Source organism: Podarcis muralis, chromosome 12 (assembly GCF_964188315.1).
Source record: "Podarcis muralis chromosome 12, rPodMur119.hap1.1, whole genome shotgun sequence".
NCBI classification, from domain to species: domain Eukaryota; kingdom Metazoa; phylum Chordata; class Lepidosauria; order Squamata; family Lacertidae; genus Podarcis; species Podarcis muralis.
The window spans coordinates 41,029,495-41,048,792 of NC_135666.1; the positions used below are offsets into that span (position 1 = coordinate 41,029,495).

Sequence of the window (19,298 nt, forward strand, 5' to 3'; positions counted from 1 at the left end):
TTAGCCCAAATAACGAATCCAGAATCTACTGAACATTTACACAACCAAGAAGCTTTTTTCAAAGTAGAGCTTTGGAAAAGTAATGCACAATGGCTATGGTGCCACAAGAACTGGTATGAGCTACTGTAATTTCACTAGAATTGTTACCCGAGTTTTCAATATCAATTATATATCTCCACTTAACTTCTTCTGTGGTTAGTGAGAACAACCCATGATCACACTATGGTTTCATATCATGCTGTGATATGATATGAATATCCCTAGTTGAGATATCCCAAGGAGAACTGTGGCTAGTTTCAAATAGAGCCTTGCGGGAAGAAGAGAGGAGGGAAGGGGAAGTGTGTGAGCTCTGGGCTTGACACAGCTCATGCCTATATTGAAGGGACGATGGCCCTCAACATGTTGCTGGACTATAACTCCCATCAGCCCCAGCCAGCATGGCCAATGGTCAGGGACGCTGGGATTTGTAGTCTAGCAACACCTGGAGAGTTAACAATCCCTGCTATCATGGAAAAGCATGGTTTCCTATTATGCCTGAATGTAACCCATGATTTCAAGTACCGGTACTTAATAACTTCAGGATCGGACTATGTTTTACCAGGGCTTTTTTTTTGTCAGGTGGGAGTCATTGACATCATAAGAGAACAAGCGCCGATCAGAAGGTTGGCGGTTCGAATCTCCGCGACGGGGTGAGCTCCTGTTGTTCGGTCCCAGCTCCTGTCAACCTAGCAGTTTGAAAGCACGTCAAAGTGCAAGTAGATAAATAGGTACCGCTGTGGCAGGAAGGTAAACGGCATTTCCATGCACTGCTTTGGTTTCGCCAGAAGCAGCTTAGTCATGCTGGCCACATGACCCAGAAAAACTGTCTGCAGACAAACATCGGCTCCCTCGGCCTGTAAAGCGAGATGAGTGCCGCAACCCCAGAGTTGTTTGCGACTGGACTTAACTGTCAGGGGTACTTCACCTTCAACCCGTGATTTCAAGTACTCCATAACTTCAGGATCAGACTATGTTTTACCAGGGCTTTTTTCCCCCTCAGGTGGGTGCCATTGCCATCATAAGAGAACAAGGGAAGCATTCTTGGTGAGTTCCGGTACCTCTTTTTCTAGAAAAACAGCACTGTGTTTTACTAACATAGGTAGCTAAAAAAGTAATTTGGGGTTTTCTTTCTTTAAGTAAAGGTATGGGAGGGATCAGATTTGCAATGCAAGCAATTTGGGGGGGGGGGTAATTCCTACTGGTGAAATAGGACCTTCCTCCCATCCTGACCAGGTCTCATTGTAGCAGTGGAGGAGCTTGGGGTCTCAAATTTCAACGACACCCTGGGCAACACCAAAAATCACCCCCCACCTCTCACACTCCATTCTAAACAATAGTTGTAGCGCCCCCAAGGCTCCACGGCGGTCACACTCTCCTAATTCTGCCACTGATTGCAATGTGATGGAGGGGTATTTTTTGCAGCGAGATCAGCTTGAGAAAGAAAGATTAAGCCTACCCTCCCCACATGCTGTGGCCTAGCAGTCTGAACAGGTCTTCAGATCATTCCAACTGGAGCATCTTAAATTATTGAGAAGGCACTAGCTCAGGGGTAGATCATATACGTAGCATTCAGAAGAACCCAGATTGATTATCTCACAACCAACAACCAGAAAATTACAATTAGAGAACACGCGATGTACTAAGATATGTACAACTTGCTGTTGCATTAATGCTCCTTGAACAGCATGAACATATTGCTAATGGTGGTCAATTACTATACAAATACCCTGTAATTGCACTTGTTAAAAGCTGGACATGGTACGCTGCCATGGAGGGAGGGGCAGAAAAATGAGAAATGACTGGTACACGATGCAGGTTAATTGTTAAGAAAGAAAGAGTATCTGGCTTCTCTTCTCATCGACAGCACTTACATTGATGCAAACAAGGGAAAAACCCAAATCTTCAAACCAGCATGCTGAAAGTCTCGTATTTCTATAATTATGCTTTTGCTGTCTAAGATTAATCAGGCAAGTTAATGATGCAAAAAATTACATTTATAATCCAGTCTGAATACAGCTGTACAGCAAGCTAAGATCTAAGTGCTATTAAGGTAAATGGAATTAATGGGCTGTCCCTGGCAATCTTTCTATCTATCACTTACTAATTAACATTATTCTGTAAAGAATAATTTGTGGTGAGAAAAATATACAAACCCAACTAGGCCAAATTTGCAATGGACAGTGTTGTTAATGGATTGTCCTACAGGTTGGTACCAGATGGTACACTGGGTTTAGTTTGTCAGTTTACAAGAAACTGCCATCTGGGACTGAAATTAGAGAAAAACCTTTTATGCACTTTATTATGGAGTCAAGTTATCTCCACCACAGATGAACTTGGAGATAATGTCCACTTCAGCTAATAACCAAAGGGTCAAGTAGGAGATGGTAGAAAAAGTAATCTTAGATGAATGCTTGTTATAGTTAAGATCTTATCTTGTTCTCCATCACAAGATTCAAGGGGAGCCTCGGGCTGTGTTGGCTTGTTCAATTTCTCCACTTTTTTGATCTCATCACTGTGGGGAGATATCAACATCTGAATCAGGATGTCCCAATTCAGGAGGTTTTAAAAGCTGACTTAATGCAGGTATTTTTCAGGCCCAAGAGCTGGTCTGGATTTTTCATAAAAGTGTTATGGGCAGCACAAAATATCAGTTTCACAGAAGAAAAACTGGTGGTGCTCAGAACCCCCTTCCCTCAAAGAACAGGCAAAACATATAACCCACAACTAATAAAACAGACCCCCCCCCCCAAAAAAACCCCAGATACCCAAGTAAAATGCAAGTCACTAGTTTATGAAACAATGTTTTTTCTACAGAACAGAATCCAAGATTACTGAGATTCAAACAATCCTAATAATACACAAGATACAAATCCCTCTTTAGATCAATCCTCAGTTTTCTTGCAGGCCTGGAAGATATCTCCATTCGGACATGTATGGCTATCTGCATTAAGAGGAGTACAAGTGCAGAGAAGGAATACACAGAAGGAATTCCAAAACCAATGTCCCACGAGCTCTCCACTGCTTTGGTACACAGTGTTGTGTAAGCACATTGTTTCGCACAGGGGAGGGACTGTATTGCAGCCAAGGTTATTTTCATTAGACATATTTCTTCTTTTCTTCATGCATGGGAAATGTTAGAATAGAGAATAGAAACATTCCAGAGTAATTAAAATCTGAAATGAATTATTCAATTCGATTAAAAATGAAAGGAATTATTTAAATGGTTAGGCTCATTGTCTTATATTTTAGCGACACTGACTTTGCATTTAAATTTCAAATATTCGTTGAGTAGAAGCACTGTTGCAAGTTTATAAATTAAAATTCTATTTTTAAAAAATATTAATGTACTTTTCTAACTTTATCCTTAAGTTGCCATTGGGTAAATAAATGATTAAAGAATCTATGATACTGCCAAAAAAAGAAGAGTCAAGCAAAGAAAAAAAGTGTTACATTGGCTTGGATTGCACACCCTGCTAAGCAACAACATGAAAGTATTGCGCTCTTGGAAAGGAGATCAGTGTTTTTACTCCTCCACTGTCATATTGTTCCTTTGTTGTGCTGTTCTAAGATGAACGATGCTTTGGCTTATTGGTTAGCCTGTAGAAGCTGAAGTGTGAGTTTGGATTTAGATGACACACTAAGCCAAACCATGGCTTAGCTCATTATAGCACAACAGCAAAACGGCAGAGGAAGAGCAAAACAGCTGTGATCTCTCCTGGAGCTCGTATGGTCCCATTCACATAATAAGCCATGGTCTGGCTGCCCGTCGACACAATATAGAGCAGTGCTTATAGCTGTGCGTAGCTTACATAGCAAATAAGGGACCCCCCCCCCCAAAAAAAAAAATATTGGTACATCTTTTAATTTTGGGGGGGAAAGTACGGATTCATTTATTTGGGACCTTTTGTTCTTCGTACTTTATGTGCATCTTTTAAATGAGGCATTCTGTTTATCAGCTGAATTGCCTGATTATTTTTACTTTCATACTTATTAGAATATATTCAAGGGCAAGTGCCACAGTTTATGGATTCAGAAGGTTCTGCATGCTATGTTCATTGCCTCCAGTTAGATGGACCTGTGCAGATAAGGGAACAGCTGGTCGGAGTACACAATACAGGGCGAGATGAACCAATAGGGATGAAGCTTCATAGAGAGGAGAAAAGAAGGCCTGGCTTCAATTGTCAGGAATGATGAGAATTGTAGTCCAAAGCATGTGGAAAGCACCAGGTTGGGGGAAAGGCAGCCCTGTTCTACCCTGTGGAACTAGAGCAACTATAGCTGAAGAGTCATTATCTGTCATTAGTTTTCAGCACTTTATTTCCCTATACTAGAAATATCAAGGAAATTCTAATTGGATCAATTTTATCCAACCTTCATTAAATCATAGAAACATTTATCCAAAAGGTATGCAACCTACATAATTTTAGATTGGTTGCCTCCGTTTTCTTTCAGAAATAGCAGTGGATGTTTTCAACTCTGCACAGTGACATCACTTGGTGCTAATCCTGACCACCTCCTTCTGTGTAAACGTTCCCTCCCCAAAAACTGGGCTTTTGCCTATTTAATTGAAGCACGCAACAAGCATATGTTCTGCTCAAGTAACTGTGCGAAGTTCAAAGTATCATATCTAAACAGTCTGCAGTCTCTCAATGCCTTCAAGGCACCACACTCTTGGAAATGACTCTTTAATTTGAAGCCGACATAAAACTTTAATTTATTGAAAAGTGCTGCTGCTTTTTGATGGGGAGGCAATTTCTGTGTACCCAGTAGAGAATGATGTCAAGACTTAATTAAAAGCAGCAATTCACATACGAACACCGTCCCTGCTTAAATTTGTCCCATGTTCTAGCTGCAGGAAGAAGGAAGGATGAAACACCAGTTATTGCATGCAGCACTTACACCAGGCATGGGCAAACTCCGGCCCTCCAGATGTTTGGGACTACAATTCCCATCATCCCTAGCTAACAGGACCAGTGTTAAGGGATGATGGGAATTGTAGTCCCAAACATCTGGAGGGCTGGAGTTTGCCTAGGCCTGACTTACACCATGATCAAATCCTACGGTACAGGTATTTATACAGAACAAAAAGTGTCTTTTAGGTGTGAGACTTGTTCCATACTAATACTGCAGCACAGCTAGACAACTGTTTTGCATCCATCTTCTCCTCTCCAGCATTTTTACAGGCCTGGGCAAGTAATCTAATTAGAACTGAGTTGCATAGAAATGTCCCAGAACGCTTTTTTTCCCCAGGGAGAGGAGATAATCTATATTTTTTTCTTTTTGTCCCCTCTCAAGATAAAAAAAGTAAGTTTGCATAAGTAAGTTCTCTGAAAGTTCTCCATCCTCTTTTGTGTTCGATGTCACCCCCCACAGACCCCCGGCACCTTTGCACCAGGGCATCATGGAGGATCCAAAAATCGTGGCCAGCCTCCCAATGCAGTTGCTGCTGTTACCACTTGGAGCAGCAGCAATTTTAAAAACACAAAACAAAACCTTTTTAAAAAACGTTTAATTTTATACCTTATGCATTTAAATTTAGATGCAAGGTCCCTGCTCCTGCCAACCTAGCAGTTCGAAAGCACGTCAAAGTGCAAGTAGATAAATAGGTACTACTCCGGCGGGCAGGTAAACGGCGTTTCCGTGCGTTGCTCTGGTTCACCAGAAGCGGCTTAGTCATGCTGGCCACATGAACCGGAAGCTGTCTGCAGCCAAACACCGGCTCCCTCGGCCAGTAAAGTGTACAGGAACAAATGCTGGAGAAGGATTGCCTACTATGGGAATAAGCCAAAATCTTCATCAAATATGTCTGTTTTGAGGGAGGATAATATAGTCTTGCCTTTCCTTGAAAAAGGCAGGCTCAGGCTGTCTGTGCAAAAATCACCTAGCAGACTACGCAGCATATTACGTATGTGTGTGTGGCGTCACACCACTGCTGTCGCAGTGAGATCAAACATGGGGAAAGCTTCCAATCCTTCTCGCACCATGGCACAAAGGTGTGAAATCTTTTCACCCTTCCTTGCCCTCACCACAGATGCTTTGGGTACTTGGGGCACATAAAATGTAGTAATTTCTAAGGTGGCTATTGCGGCAAAGTGATTTTTTCTTGGCAGGGGCACCAATACAATTCTTTGCCAAGGTACACCTTTGGTTCAAGATGTCAAAAAATGAGCTAATTCCAGTTCACATTGACCTCTTTGCAAAATGAACTAGTTTGGTATGCATTCAGTTCCCACTCCATCCAAACGAACCTTGGCAATTTCCCTCCTAGCATTCAGAAAGTTACAGTGAGCTTTGTAGGACTGGAGTTATGGAAACAATGGATTGACCAGTTTTAAAGCTCTAAGATGAGATCCCTAAACCCAAATTGCTTTAGCTAATAGAAGGGAAGTTTTCACTGCCTAATTTCTAAGCACATAAAGACGAAAACAGTAATATTTTAGTGAAGGGGTAAAAAGACTACAGCGAGTGGAATCCAAAGATTCCTTTCCTCTGCTGAATGGAATCTTTCCATCAAAGGAAGACTCCTGTCAGAGAAAGGGAACCTCTGAACCCAACCCTCTGTTTACACAGTTTGTGGGAGAACAGCTATCTAAAGTTAAAACCTCTCATTTAGAACCTCGTTTAAAATGTTCTATTTGTAAACATCTACTTTTGCAGCCAACAATTAATCCATATAGAGGAGCACATAAATAAAAGACAATCAGCTTCCCGCTACAATAGAAAGGCAAATATATATGTTCTAGGCAAAACTAAAGACATGAACGTCTAGGCTGTTTTCTGCAAGAACAATAGAAATAAGAAAGCAGCTAATTCCTACCCAACCTCTAACTCTCAATGTTCGTACTCAACTTCCAACTCCCCAATTTGGAAAAGCATCCCCCCCTCAATGTCTCTTTATTCAAAATGATAAAATTGTATTTTTTCAAGAAGCATTGTTCAAGCATCTGTTTCTCTTGCCTTGCACCTTCCAAAGAAACAGCTGAAAGCCTAAAATGAGAAGTATTGCATCACTTTTTTTTCTATTGAGTGTGATGCCCCTATACATATGGATTAGATATTAAATCATATCTGCAAGTATCAGGAAAATATTAGTGTGGCAGAAATTAGTAGAACAATATAGACAGGACACTAATGTACTTAATTATAACTTTTTATACGAAGGAATGAACTATACATGACACTAAATGCAGGGCTGCCAATCCCTGATTATTTAACAATAAACATATGGAGAGGAGGCTGATTTAATCAGCACACAGGGAAAGGAGGTTCTAACTCCTCTTTTCCCAGGCTGTACTGCTATTAGTCTGAATAAAGATCTCATCGTTACTTACAAGTAAGAGCCACTCTTTTGCTTTTGGGCAGAAGCTTGGCAATTGTTACTGTTTGGTTTCTGGAAGAATATCACATGAAACAAGCTACCAACTTTCAAATTCATAATTAAATCCTAATCAGATACATATTTAGAAGTACCAAATAAATACTATTAATTTACCTGTTAATTACAGCCAAATTGCTTAGTACAACTGCAGGTCTACTGGAAAATTCTACATACCATTGCATGTCAGTTGTCATTGCACAGCATCTGATAAGTACTGTCAAAACCCAAATGCTATTCATGCCAATTATCAAATGCATTTAAATACTAAATAACAATTGTGTTTAAATTACCCATTTATGTCAGGTACTGAAATAAAACATCAAATTTAATGTAAATAAATATCAGGTGTCAAAAACTGATGTTAGATAACAAATATTTGCATGAGGGGACTTCTCAATAGCTTCCATTGGGTAGTGGGTGGAGCGTGGGAGCAGTAATGGCCGCTTACTGCCCTTCAAGGTGAGTGGCAGTTATGGCCCGACATGGCACCACCTCTCCTTCCTGGTATACCACACCACCTTTGCCTGCCTCCCTGTCCCCCTCGGCCGCCGTGGAGGCTCACGGATTCCCGCCAAAACCCATCTATTCAAACAAGCCAATCCACGGCAACCCCAGAGGGGTGAGGTGGCGCAAGCGGACCTGAGAGAGGCAGGCTTCCCTCAGGTCCGCCCGTCAACTATTTAGCCCGGCCAACCCCCAAGCGTAGTACCCAGTTGGCCGGGAGTGTCATCTGCGTAGGGCTAGTGTGCCATAGAGCTTCTCTCAGTGTTTGGGGGTCACCTGCGTAAACCTGCGTTTTGCAATGGATCCACCCCCCAAATAGACCCTGTCATGCCTCAGTCCTCCAGCAGGAGGACTGAGAGGGATACACACCCAATGCCTATGCCAGTGGTGCCCAATTTATTTTCAAAGAGGACCAGATTTGATGAAGTGAACATGCATAAGGGCTGACCAAAGTTGTTGACCTTTTCTTATGATTGAAGTTGTTGAGCTTTTTTTAGGATTTTGCCCCAGGAGATAGACTGCCCCAGGGCCGGATTAAACTGACCGGCAGGCCGGGTTAGGCCCCAAAGCGGACTTTGGACATGCCTGGCCTATGCCAAGGCTTCCTACATCTGGAATCAATCAAGTTCTGGCCATTTCAAATCCCAGACAGTTGTCACGTCCATTCATTTACCACTCTATAGTCGGTCGCGCTGGGTTTGGGGGCTGTGCGGCTGGGCACGCAATTTGAATTGGCTGCCAATGCATTAACTATTTCCAGTACTGAATTTCAGTAACAAATTGCACCAAATGTATCCGGTCTGTATCCACATAATACAAGTCCCTGACCATAACAACAAATTATGTGTATCAATTTATTTGGGCAAAACGTTTCACGCTACTTAAACACCTCCACACACTCTTCTCCTGCATGCACAATTTTGTTTTGTTTTGCTTTAACTGGCAGGTGTGAAGAGAGGGCTGGTGGCACTCAACTTGCCTGTTTCATTTCCCCTGCTGTAGCACCTCCTAGTAAGACTTACTAACCCCCCCACAAGTCAGCAGTTCTGCTGTGTACAAGGGTGCTATAATGTACACAGAGTGCTAAGCATAACCAAGAGCTATTTCATTAGCTTCAGTGTTAGGGACAAAGCCACAGGAGCAATTCCCAAGTCTATTTCAGTTTTTTAAAGTTCTCTCCTCTTGCTATTTTGCAGCCAGTTATAATGTTATGCTTAAGGCAACAGAGAGAGCCTCCCATTGGTTCCCATGAGTTTTCGGTTCTGGCTTTTCAGAGCTTCTCTCATGCTTTGACTTGTCACTACAATATTTTAAATTAATATTTAAAAAGGTGTTGGATATCTGTTTCAAAAATAGCCGAAGTTGCTCAGAGGGAAGGCCAAATACATGGAAGAGCAAGCTTTGCCAGTAGCTTAGCTATAAGCGACACTGATGAAATCAGGCAGCTGTAGTCATCAGCTCTGGTATACTTATACTTCTGGGATTATCCTTTCCAAGTCATGGGAGCGTTCCTGCAATTTGCTCTGAAACTATAACATGTAAATCCATGTCTGGGTGTTACAATAAACCATAGTTTACCACCCTGATCTTCCCCATTCCAGGGGATCATGTCCTCCCCTTCTCTCTCCTCTTCTAATATAGCCATGGGTTCTTTTTGGATTCATCACAACTTGCCATATCAACTGAACCATGAAAGCTTATACCCAGAACAAACTTAGTTTGAATCCTGGTTTACGAGACTGCCTTGCTTCAATAAACCATAGGTACAAGTGCTTGGACACGATGTGAAACTGATTAGCTCAAACTCAGAAGATTAAGCTTCTTATCACCTCTTTGCAGTTGTGCCTGCAGAGGAGGAGGAAGAGCATGAGTCTGCAGTGAGACTACACTCATTCCCATCACAATAAACCATGGTGATTAAAGCTATTAATTTATGGGAAAGCCCTTCCCAGAACCTCAACACACACAAGTCTTTCTTATGGGCAATACTTTCTTGCAGTATTATGGTTGCAGTGGCAATCTATAACTGGTGACTTAGGCAAGCTACAGCTACAAAAGCACCCTTAACAGTGTAATTCTCAGAATGAGGTTCCATCGAGTCCCTGGTTCAGGATTGCAGACTATGTTAATTTTGAGGAATCCCCCTACACAAAGTGGAAGATCCACACGGTAACTGGTGCTTCATATTATGGCTCCCACATGGAATCAACATGCTGAAGTTTCCATTTGATCTCCAAATGGAAGGTTATTTTGAGGGGTCTGCTGCCATTTTTAGCATATTACGGATAAAAAAACCATAAAAAACGGTGTATTCTCGTATCGAATCACTCTATACAGTATTATATTACTATAATATACTCTACATTATATTACTATATTACTCTATATTGCTCCTCATATTTATTATTTGCAAAAAAGCTTGCTTCATATTTTTTAAAACTGAAGATTAAGTACAACCGTTTTATAAAATCAAGGATGATGGGAAAAGCCTATACTGTAAAAACAATATAAAATATTATTCTGCTGTTTTGCAAAACTGACATAGGCACGGCTGGTACCAGCTCTTTGGGAAGGCCTGTCTGTCTGAATAATAAAAAAGATCTTCAACAGGCTTTGAAGGGTTGCCACAGGCACTTGTTTAGACCAATTGGTACTGAACACATGATCAAGCATGAGGTGCTCAGTGTTAACGACAGAGTTCAGGTCTCACCGATTACCATATTGTGATTCAAAGGAATTTCTCTTGCACATCACATGGACAAGTGGCCCTGAATATTTGCCTTTCCTTTAACCCACTGGGTAAATTTATTGGCCCTTCTTGCTTCGAGAGTCTATACAGTGGTACCTCTGGTTAAGAACTAAATTTGTTCTGGAGGTCCATTCTTAACTTGAAACTGTTCTTAACCAGAGGTACCACTTTAGCTAATGGGGCCTCCCCCCACCGCCGCCGCACGATTTCTGTTCTCATCTTGAAGCAAAGTTCTTAACCCAAGGTACTATTTCTGGGTTAGCGGCATCTGTAACCTGAAGCGTCTGTAACCCGAGGTACCACTGTAATCCCACTATAATCCCAATGTTCCTCAGATTCTTTTGCGGCTAATTTTGTCTAATATAAGGAATGCTGCTTCTTACCTATTCCAAACCATAAATTTAGGCTGTCCTGAATTTCATCAGTGCCCAAAATTATAGAGTTTTGAGGGTGAAAGAATAACATACTTTCAGCCATTCTCTTTACATATCATTAATTATTTGGTAATATAAAGATCTGATAGGTGTCACATCATCCCTGAATATGTTTTATGATTTTTTCCCTTTCGTTTCTGACCTACATTGGCCTTTTAGTTCAGCTATTCTGACACAGATTAGTGCAGCACATAAAACCTGGCTGTGGCTATTTCTTCCCACACTGAATAAATCACTCTAAAGCAGGGTATAAATATATATTAGCAGTAAATTGTCAGGAGATGATATCCTGTTAAAAAGGTAGCTTGCTCTAGAGTATTCAGCTAAAAGCAGGCATGCAGAGTCTGCTAAACTCCAGCTTCCTCTGATTATAGCAATGCTGCTTTCAACAAGGCAAAAAAACTCCATTACTTATAGGACTGTAGAGACTAAGGCTGTTAAAATATCTGCATAAGTATGTCTTAACCCTAGGCTCCTCATGCAGACCAAGTGCCATCAAAGACAATGGAACAGGACCAATAATTTCCTCTACTTCAATTGACAGATAAGCAGGTTTATTGATCGGGTGCTTGATTTCTTAATGTAGACAATAATTAATTTGAGGAATTCATTTCCACAGGAAGTTGTGATGGCCACAGCAAGCTTTAAAAAGGTTCAGACAAGTACATGGAAAATGGGTCTGTCAATGACTATTTAATAGCTACAAATAGAACAACATTGTTCAGAGGAAGCAGACTTACATCTCCAATCAGCAGACTTCCAAAATTAGTCCCTACCTCTTTTGAATCTTCTCTACAGAGAGCCAGCCCTGGCATTTTTTTGGACAAAACTGAGCTGCAGAACTGTGGCCAAGAGATGTGCATGTTCTTGTTCTGAAACTATATAGAAAAGGGAAGAAAAGTTGGAACACAAATTCCCGGAACTCTGAAACACAGTGAATGAAAAATAAAAATCTGTATCATGAGAATGCCTGTTTCCTCCATCTAATTGTAATCTAAAGAGTTGGAAAAGGGGATGTACTTTCTGATGAAATGTTGTGCATTCATTAATAAAGCATATACATTGTATGGTATTTCCACAATCCTTTCTTCAATGATAAACTGCACACCAGTTTATTTCCTCTAATCCCATTCTGTAGTTCCTTACCTGATGTGCTAACTTCTAAGTCTACAAAATATTCCTTGTCTTAAAAGGATTTCATTCTCCGAAAGACACACTTTAACAAAGCTTTGTTTAGACAACAACATATGAGGAAAAAACACATCTCACTATGTTTTAAATGCACTTCTGGGAAAATATCAGAAACATCCCATTTATCTCCCAGTTTGTAACACTTGTTTGTGGAAGAGTAACTTTAATTCAAGAGTTACTCAACTCTATTACATGACAGTGAATAGGCCCTGTCATTCTCCTAATCTAATCCTGCGGGGTGGGGGAGGAGGAGAGAGAGAAATATTTGCAAGGCAGATGGCAGAGGTGATGCTTTTTGACATTATGACTGCAAGACTTTGTGTCCATATTGCCTTTGCATATTTATTGTATTATATTTGAATACAACTTAAGGACTCTACTGTATGATTCTTTAAGAAAGGTATTGTACTTTGATGCAAATATGATTAACAAACTGCCACTATAAAAAGACAAACATAGCTGGCTTAAAATTAAGTAGAGATCACAATGGAAACTCTACACCTAACTTTAAAGTACCATACAGCATAACACAGATTTATGTGTTGACAAGTTAACCAATATGAATGTTTTAATGCAGTTATAGAAATATAGTAGATTCATTTTGAACATTATATAGTCACATGTTCATTTATATTTGTTTCTTTGAATTTTGAATGCATTCTCAGTGTCATTTTTAACTGTCTGTGGCTAATACTATATCCATTAGAGAAGCCCTTACTGTTGAATTATGGCATTTCAACAAGTTAAGCCTTCATGTTTTAACCATAAGCATGTAGATTATGCTCACAAATGGAAAAACAAAGTCCACACCCTCAATATTGGATTGCATATTTTGCTAACAGAGTAAAATATATTAGCATTTATTTATTACATACAATCTGTTCAGCATCTACCATTCAGACTCTTGAAATGCTGAACTATTAGTCCACCTGTGTCCTGGATGTGATGGGCAAGAACACAGAGAATGTGAATAGATGGTCAATGTGAAATGGGGAATAAGTACTAAAAGTCGATAGGACTGAGGCAAAATGGATATGGGAAAGGATTGCTTTTCCTGAACATTTTATCACTCCCATGAAAAGCATGCATCCATTTGGGGCATTTTGAGGTATTAATGAAAGGAGCAAAACTGGTCATAGACTGTTCACAGTTGAGTGGGATACATGCAGCCCTTTCAATGCCAACAAAATACTGTAAACAAACAACATTCACTCTCTTGCTCAGTTGAAACAGTCTCTCGTTTCAGTTGGCAGGCCTGACTTTTCTGAAACAGAGGTCTCAGACCCTCCAAGTGTCCATATTTTCCAGGGACAGCCCCGGATTCATAGAAACCACCCCAGTTTCTGATTTGATCCCGGAATGTCCCGATTTTCCTTAGGACGTCCCGATTTTCATTGGAGAAATGTTGGAGCCTATGGAGTTATGCGACCCTGAGCCAAGGAGATAGGCAGCCTTGTATAGGGAAGTTTTTAAGTGTTTAATGTTTTATAATGTTTTAATATATGTTGGAAGCCTCCCAGAGTGGCTGGGACAACCAAATCAAATGGGTGGGGTGTTAATAAATAGAAGAAGACGAGGAGGAGGAGGACGTCCCTAGTTTCATTGGAGAAATGTTGGAGGGTATGAGGTCTGTGTACTACAAATACATGCAACATTGTATTTTAGGTCCTGCTCTTAGTAAGAATAATCTGCATTTTTATAACTTCCACTTTTACACAGTTGGAGGCTGTGATACTTAGAGGGCTTTGTTAGCACAACCTCCATTTGCTCGAATGAGTGTTTGCCTTGCTGAGGAAGATTAAAAGCAGTAATCTTAGCAATAGGCTAAATAACATTTTCAAAGTGAGCCACCAGTTCTCTGCTCCCTAAAATCCCACTGGTTTTCATCATTGCTCATAACTGCTAGGCACTTACATACTTTGAACATTTTGCTCTGTGCTGTTTACTAGGGATTTCCTACTTATTTCTTTGGGTGCTTTCCTTTTTTCAAAAGTCAATGTATTCAAGACCACAACAATTGTGTGATCCTTTGTTCTGGGGTACACAACAACCACTTTCTCTCCAAGAAGCCGTTTTTATTATTCTTTTCAATATTTTTTCATTCTCTTTGTAAAAAGCAACTCTTTTTCTTCTCCCAAAGAAAAAAATGGAGCTCTATTTGTGCAGTTTTGAGATAAGTTCCAAGAACAAGTGGAATAATTTCATATTTTTGCCTCTGGAGATTAGACAAAAAAAAAAAGGAATTAGATTTCAAGCCAACATTCCTCCAACAACAACAATGAACAGATTGGGCAGAAGGAGGCAGAAAAAAGTTTCTTCCAAATGTGTCACATTGCATTTACTTTCCTGCAATACCAAATAGGATGGCTTAAGTTCCAGCAGGTTTTCCCTTCTTTTATCCAAAGCCATGGCTGAACTTGCACATACCCAGAATTTTGTATGGCTTTGTAAGCAAAGGTGTAATTTGTTACCTGAGCTTTCATAAATATAACATAATTAAGGCACTCTTAAACCAATATGAATAATTTTACAGCACTATTTTAGTCTACATAGTCATTTACAATACACCCCCCTTTGTTCCTCACAACAGCCACAGCCCACAGGAGGTGATTCAGTTTTGTTGACTCATAGAACTAAGATTGCCGTATTTCCAACAGAGCAAGAAATCTAGCCATTATTCGCTTGGTTGCTCCCAAGGATCTTTAAACTTGGTTGGTCCTTTACAGGAATTTGCCACCATTGTTGCAAAGTGGTACTGGCACTTTGGGTGATCTTGCCCTTAATTTTTCTCTCAGAAAGTACCCCTTTATCAGCATGATGCATGGAATACCTGTGGCCGCCTCTGACACATAGTGAGGTGGAAGGAAGGAGAGAGCAGCAGTGAGAGGAGCAGCAGGTGGGGCAAGCAATCTGTGGGAGCACACATTCTGTCACCCTCTCCTGAGCCACATGGCTCTCTTTGAGAAATATATTGTGGAATGCTGAACCACAGTTTCTCATGATGCTAAAATCAGGAAAATATGGTTTAAAGCTGCTTACCCAAATTCTGACATTATGGAAAATGTCTGTCCATCTTCATCCTATGCTTTTCTTTCTCTGGATCCATTTTATTGTGTGTGTTTCCTTTTTTTAATCCTTTAGACATTTCTCTTTCATGTTACCTTATACTGCCTGTGCAACCCTGTTCCAACGCTGCAGTGTGTTGGACAACACTGCTATGATTGGATTTGGCAGTGTTCCTTTGGCTTTTCTTTTCATTTCAGAATCTTAGCAACACTGGCACCAATACTGGCATGCTGAAAAACTTTTATTTCATGTATTATATATCCATGCTCCAGTGAGCTGATGACATACATTTTATCCTCACAAGAACTCTGAGGTACGTTAAAGAGAGTGGGCAAGGGGAAGGGGCTATTGGTTTGTCTTGTCCTTGTTTTTATTACGTATTTTGTGTTTTTATCTTGTATTTCTATGCTGTGAACCGCCCTGAGATCTACAGATGAAGAGCAGTATACAAATTTAGCAACCTGGGAAGGTAGACCATCCAAGAGAAGGAAAACTCCGACCCTAAACGTCTGCCACCTTGCAGGATAGGGAGAAGAAAAGGCTAAAGAGTAAACCCTACACAAATCCATAGTTGGAGTCCCTAAGACAGTTGGATGGTGCCTTGTACGCCTTGTATGCTTTGGACCACATCAGCAAGGCTGAAAGGAGGGTCTTGTCACCTGGGCACCCCAGGACCTTCCTACACACTGCCCAGGCTTGCGCCCCAGGGAGGTCACTTCAGTGCTGCTAACACAGCAGTTTGACTTTACCCCTGGAGGAACACTCCATTGTCTCTTGAGACAGATGGATGCCAGCAACAGGCCATGGCTGAATTTCAGGGCTGGCTGGAGATTTGCCTCCAGGTCTCCCTAATCATACCTCCCTAGTTATAACCCTAGTGACTAGACCACACTAACTCACCTTCCATCTAATTATTATTAGGAAACTAATAGCAGTTTTGGGATGCGGATGGTGCTGTGGGTTAAACCACAGAGACTAGGGCTTGCCGATCGGAAGGTTGGCGGTTCGAATCCCCATGACGGGGTGAACTCCCGTTGCTCGGTCCCTGCTCCTGCCAACCTAGCAGTTCAAAAGCACGTCAAAGTGCAAGTAGATAAATACGTACCACTCCAGTGGGAAGGTAAACGGCGTTTCCGTGCACTGCTCTGGTTCGCCAGAAGTGGCTTAGTCATGCTGGCCACATGACCCGGAAGCTGTACGCCGGGTTCTCGGCCTATAGAGCGAGATGAGCGCCACAACCCCAGAGTCGGTCACAATTGGACTTAATGGTCAGGGGTCACTTTACCTTTACTAGCAGTTTTAATAAATTACATTTTTCTACATTAGATGATTGGCAACTTCTTTGCATCTTTGAAGTAATATATATGTTTTGTATATCTCTATAAATCTTATCTGAATTCTACAGACAGCAGCAGGGTTCATTTCGAGTTTTATTCGGGTTTTATTCTCAGTGAATGCATGTCACTTTAAAGCAGCACATTACCTGGGTACACCCTGCAAGTAACAGTATCAAAGGTGTCATTTCAACTATGTCATCAGCTCTTTGAATTGTACTTGAAAAAGCATCCAGGGTGCTATCACTAGAAGCACACAACCGAATTATTCTTTATAAATAAATCTTCAGAATACCCTATTGTTTGTATTCCATGGCTATGAGATGGAACGACCTTATGTAAATGCCACCATAGCAGTTTCTCTCACAGGTGTAGCCAAATTGCTTTTCTATAAATGTCATTGCAATGATTACTTTCCCTCCCTTCAAAATGTGCTTGGAAGCCATGGCAGTAAAAAACTTAAGAGGGTGCCGGGTAGAAAACATATAAAGGGCAGGTACAGAAATTACATATGTTACGATTGATACAGAATGTTTACAACTACTGTGTGGATTCAGTGCTAATAGAAATATCTGTGATATAGGCAGGGCTTTTTTCCCCTCAGCCGGAACTCAGTTCTGGCAACTCTCAGGCAGGCACCATTGCCATTCTAAGAGAACAAGGGAGAAGTTAATTGTTAAGTTGTGGGTGAATATATCAGACGACACAGCGATTCTTCAAACAGCTCTTGTTTATTCACAGGCCAGAACAGAACTGAACTGAAGGGTTCAGTCAGCCTGCTTATATAGAGCTCCAGTACAATGTTACTGTAACAACTTTCTAAAACTATCCAATCACTGAAAGTCACTTTCGATCCTTCATTTGCATAACTATCTACAGTATCCCCCTGCTGGCCCTGGGTGAGAACTTCAGTACATAACACCCATAGTGAGCTCTGGCACCTGTTTTTTCTAGAAAAATAGCACTGAATATAGGTGGGAAGCAGCCATTGCTTCTCATATTGAAAATGAAAAACCCTCTGAAATGTTACTATGAAAATTACAACACAAAACCTACTAAAAGTTCAAATATATATAGTTAACATTCAAATAATGTAAATAATGTATTCTAAATACAATCTGATTTTAACAAAGTATGTCGCCATTTAGATCACCTATCATGAACTGCTTCACTGTCAGTACCAATCACCACATTTAAGCATTTTAAATACAGTGGTACCTCGGGTTACAGACCCTTCAGGTTACAGACTCCACTAACCCAGAAATAGTACCTTGGGTTAAGAACTTTGCTTCAGGATGAGAACAGAAATCGTGCGGCGGCAGCGGGAGGCCCCATTAGCTAAAGTAGTACCTCAGGTTAAGAACAGTTTCAGGTTAAGAACGGACCTCCAAAATGAATTAAGTTATTAACCCGAGGTACCACTGTACATGGAAGTGACAATAAGGGAATAATCCAGCCTCCACTTTCATTAATTCTAAAGAGTCAATCAGTGATTTACACACACACACACACACACACACACACACACACACACACCCCCTTCACTATTGGCATTCTGTACTTGGATATCTGTATCCGATTCTTCAATTTTTTTTGCAAACTGAGTTGTACAGAATCTGGAATTCTAAATTTCTCTTCTATTATATATGTCTGTCTCCCACTGTGTACATATGATCGCTGCAGGGTAGACAATACAGACATATTTTATTTAGTTCGCACCAGGAAGGGACTCAAGACGAATGTGTTCCTAATGATGTGTCACTTGAGGAACTCAAACAACCACGGATCATGCCAGTGGGAAGAGAAGACGCTTAAATATTTCAAGTAATTTTGAGATGCACATCTCAGGCATCTCTCTCTCAGAGGTGGGCAGATTCTGGGCTTGCAGGATCTACTTTGCCATTTATTAGAACTCCAAAGTCCGTGTGCTTGATTTTGGGACTTAGGGTTTCTGCTGAAAGGGCCTTGATGTCACATAAGCCCTAAACCAGAGGACAATGCAGTGAGCATCTCAAGTACCGTGGTACCTCAGGTTACATACGCTTCAGGTTACATTCGCTTCAGGTTACAGACTCCGCTAACCCAGAAATATTACCTCAGGTTAAGAACTTTGCTTCAGGATGAGAACAGAAATCGTACTCTGGTGGCGTGACAGCAGCAGGAGGCCCCATTAGCTAAAGCGGTGCTTCAGGTTAAGAACAGTTTCAGGTTAAGAACGGACCTCCGGAATGAATTAAGTACTTAACCCGAGGTACCACTGTATAGTTTAACTTTAGAATCAGAAAACATGCCACCCCGTCTTTTGACAAGCCACTCCTGAAACAGAGGGGCGAGTTCAGCCACTGCGAAAACAGCATGATCCAGCTAGCTCTTATATTCTTATATTAGCATCTGACACAAAATAAGGACTTCCTGTGTGAAATGAGCAAGAGTGAGAAGTCCTGGAGTTTTGCACAATCATCTGAATGCAATGAAAGAGGTTTTCTGAATGGTATCCCGTTTAACCTGGGCCTCCCCTGGCCAGTGGCGTAGCGTGGGGGGTGCAGGGGGGCCGGCCGCACCGGGCGCAACATCTGGGGGGGGGCGCGCTCGCACTCGAGTGC

At 41.1% G+C, this 19,298-nt stretch overlaps 1 protein-coding gene and 1 long non-coding RNA gene across 12 annotated transcripts in view; one reads left to right on the forward strand and one right to left on the reverse strand.

Annotated features, from left to right (window-relative positions):
* Nucleotides 1-1,012, forward strand: part of LOC144324935 (uncharacterized) — a 108,022-nt gene extending 107,010 nt beyond the window's left edge. Inside the window, exon 3 of the long non-coding RNA XR_013390240.1 lies at nt 619-1,012. This is a non-coding gene — a long non-coding RNA (uncharacterized LOC144324935). The remainder of the gene's footprint in view (nt 1-618) is intronic.
* ZNF385D (zinc finger protein 385D) overlaps nt 1-19,298 on the reverse strand; it is a 374,703-nt gene that overhangs the window by 93,679 nt on the left and 261,726 nt on the right. For 6 of the 11 annotated variants that reach the window (XM_077916271.1, XM_028750022.2, XM_028750023.2 and 3 more), the window contains one exon: nt 11,845-11,982. The exons of 3 other annotated variants lie outside the window; for them this stretch is intronic. In XM_077916271.1, coding sequence (XP_077772397.1) covers nt 11,845-11,982 — 138 coding nt within the window. The remainder of the gene's footprint in view (nt 1-11,844; nt 11,983-19,298) is intronic. 2 more of the 11 variants (XM_028750029.2, XM_028750024.2) reach the window with 1 other exon arrangement.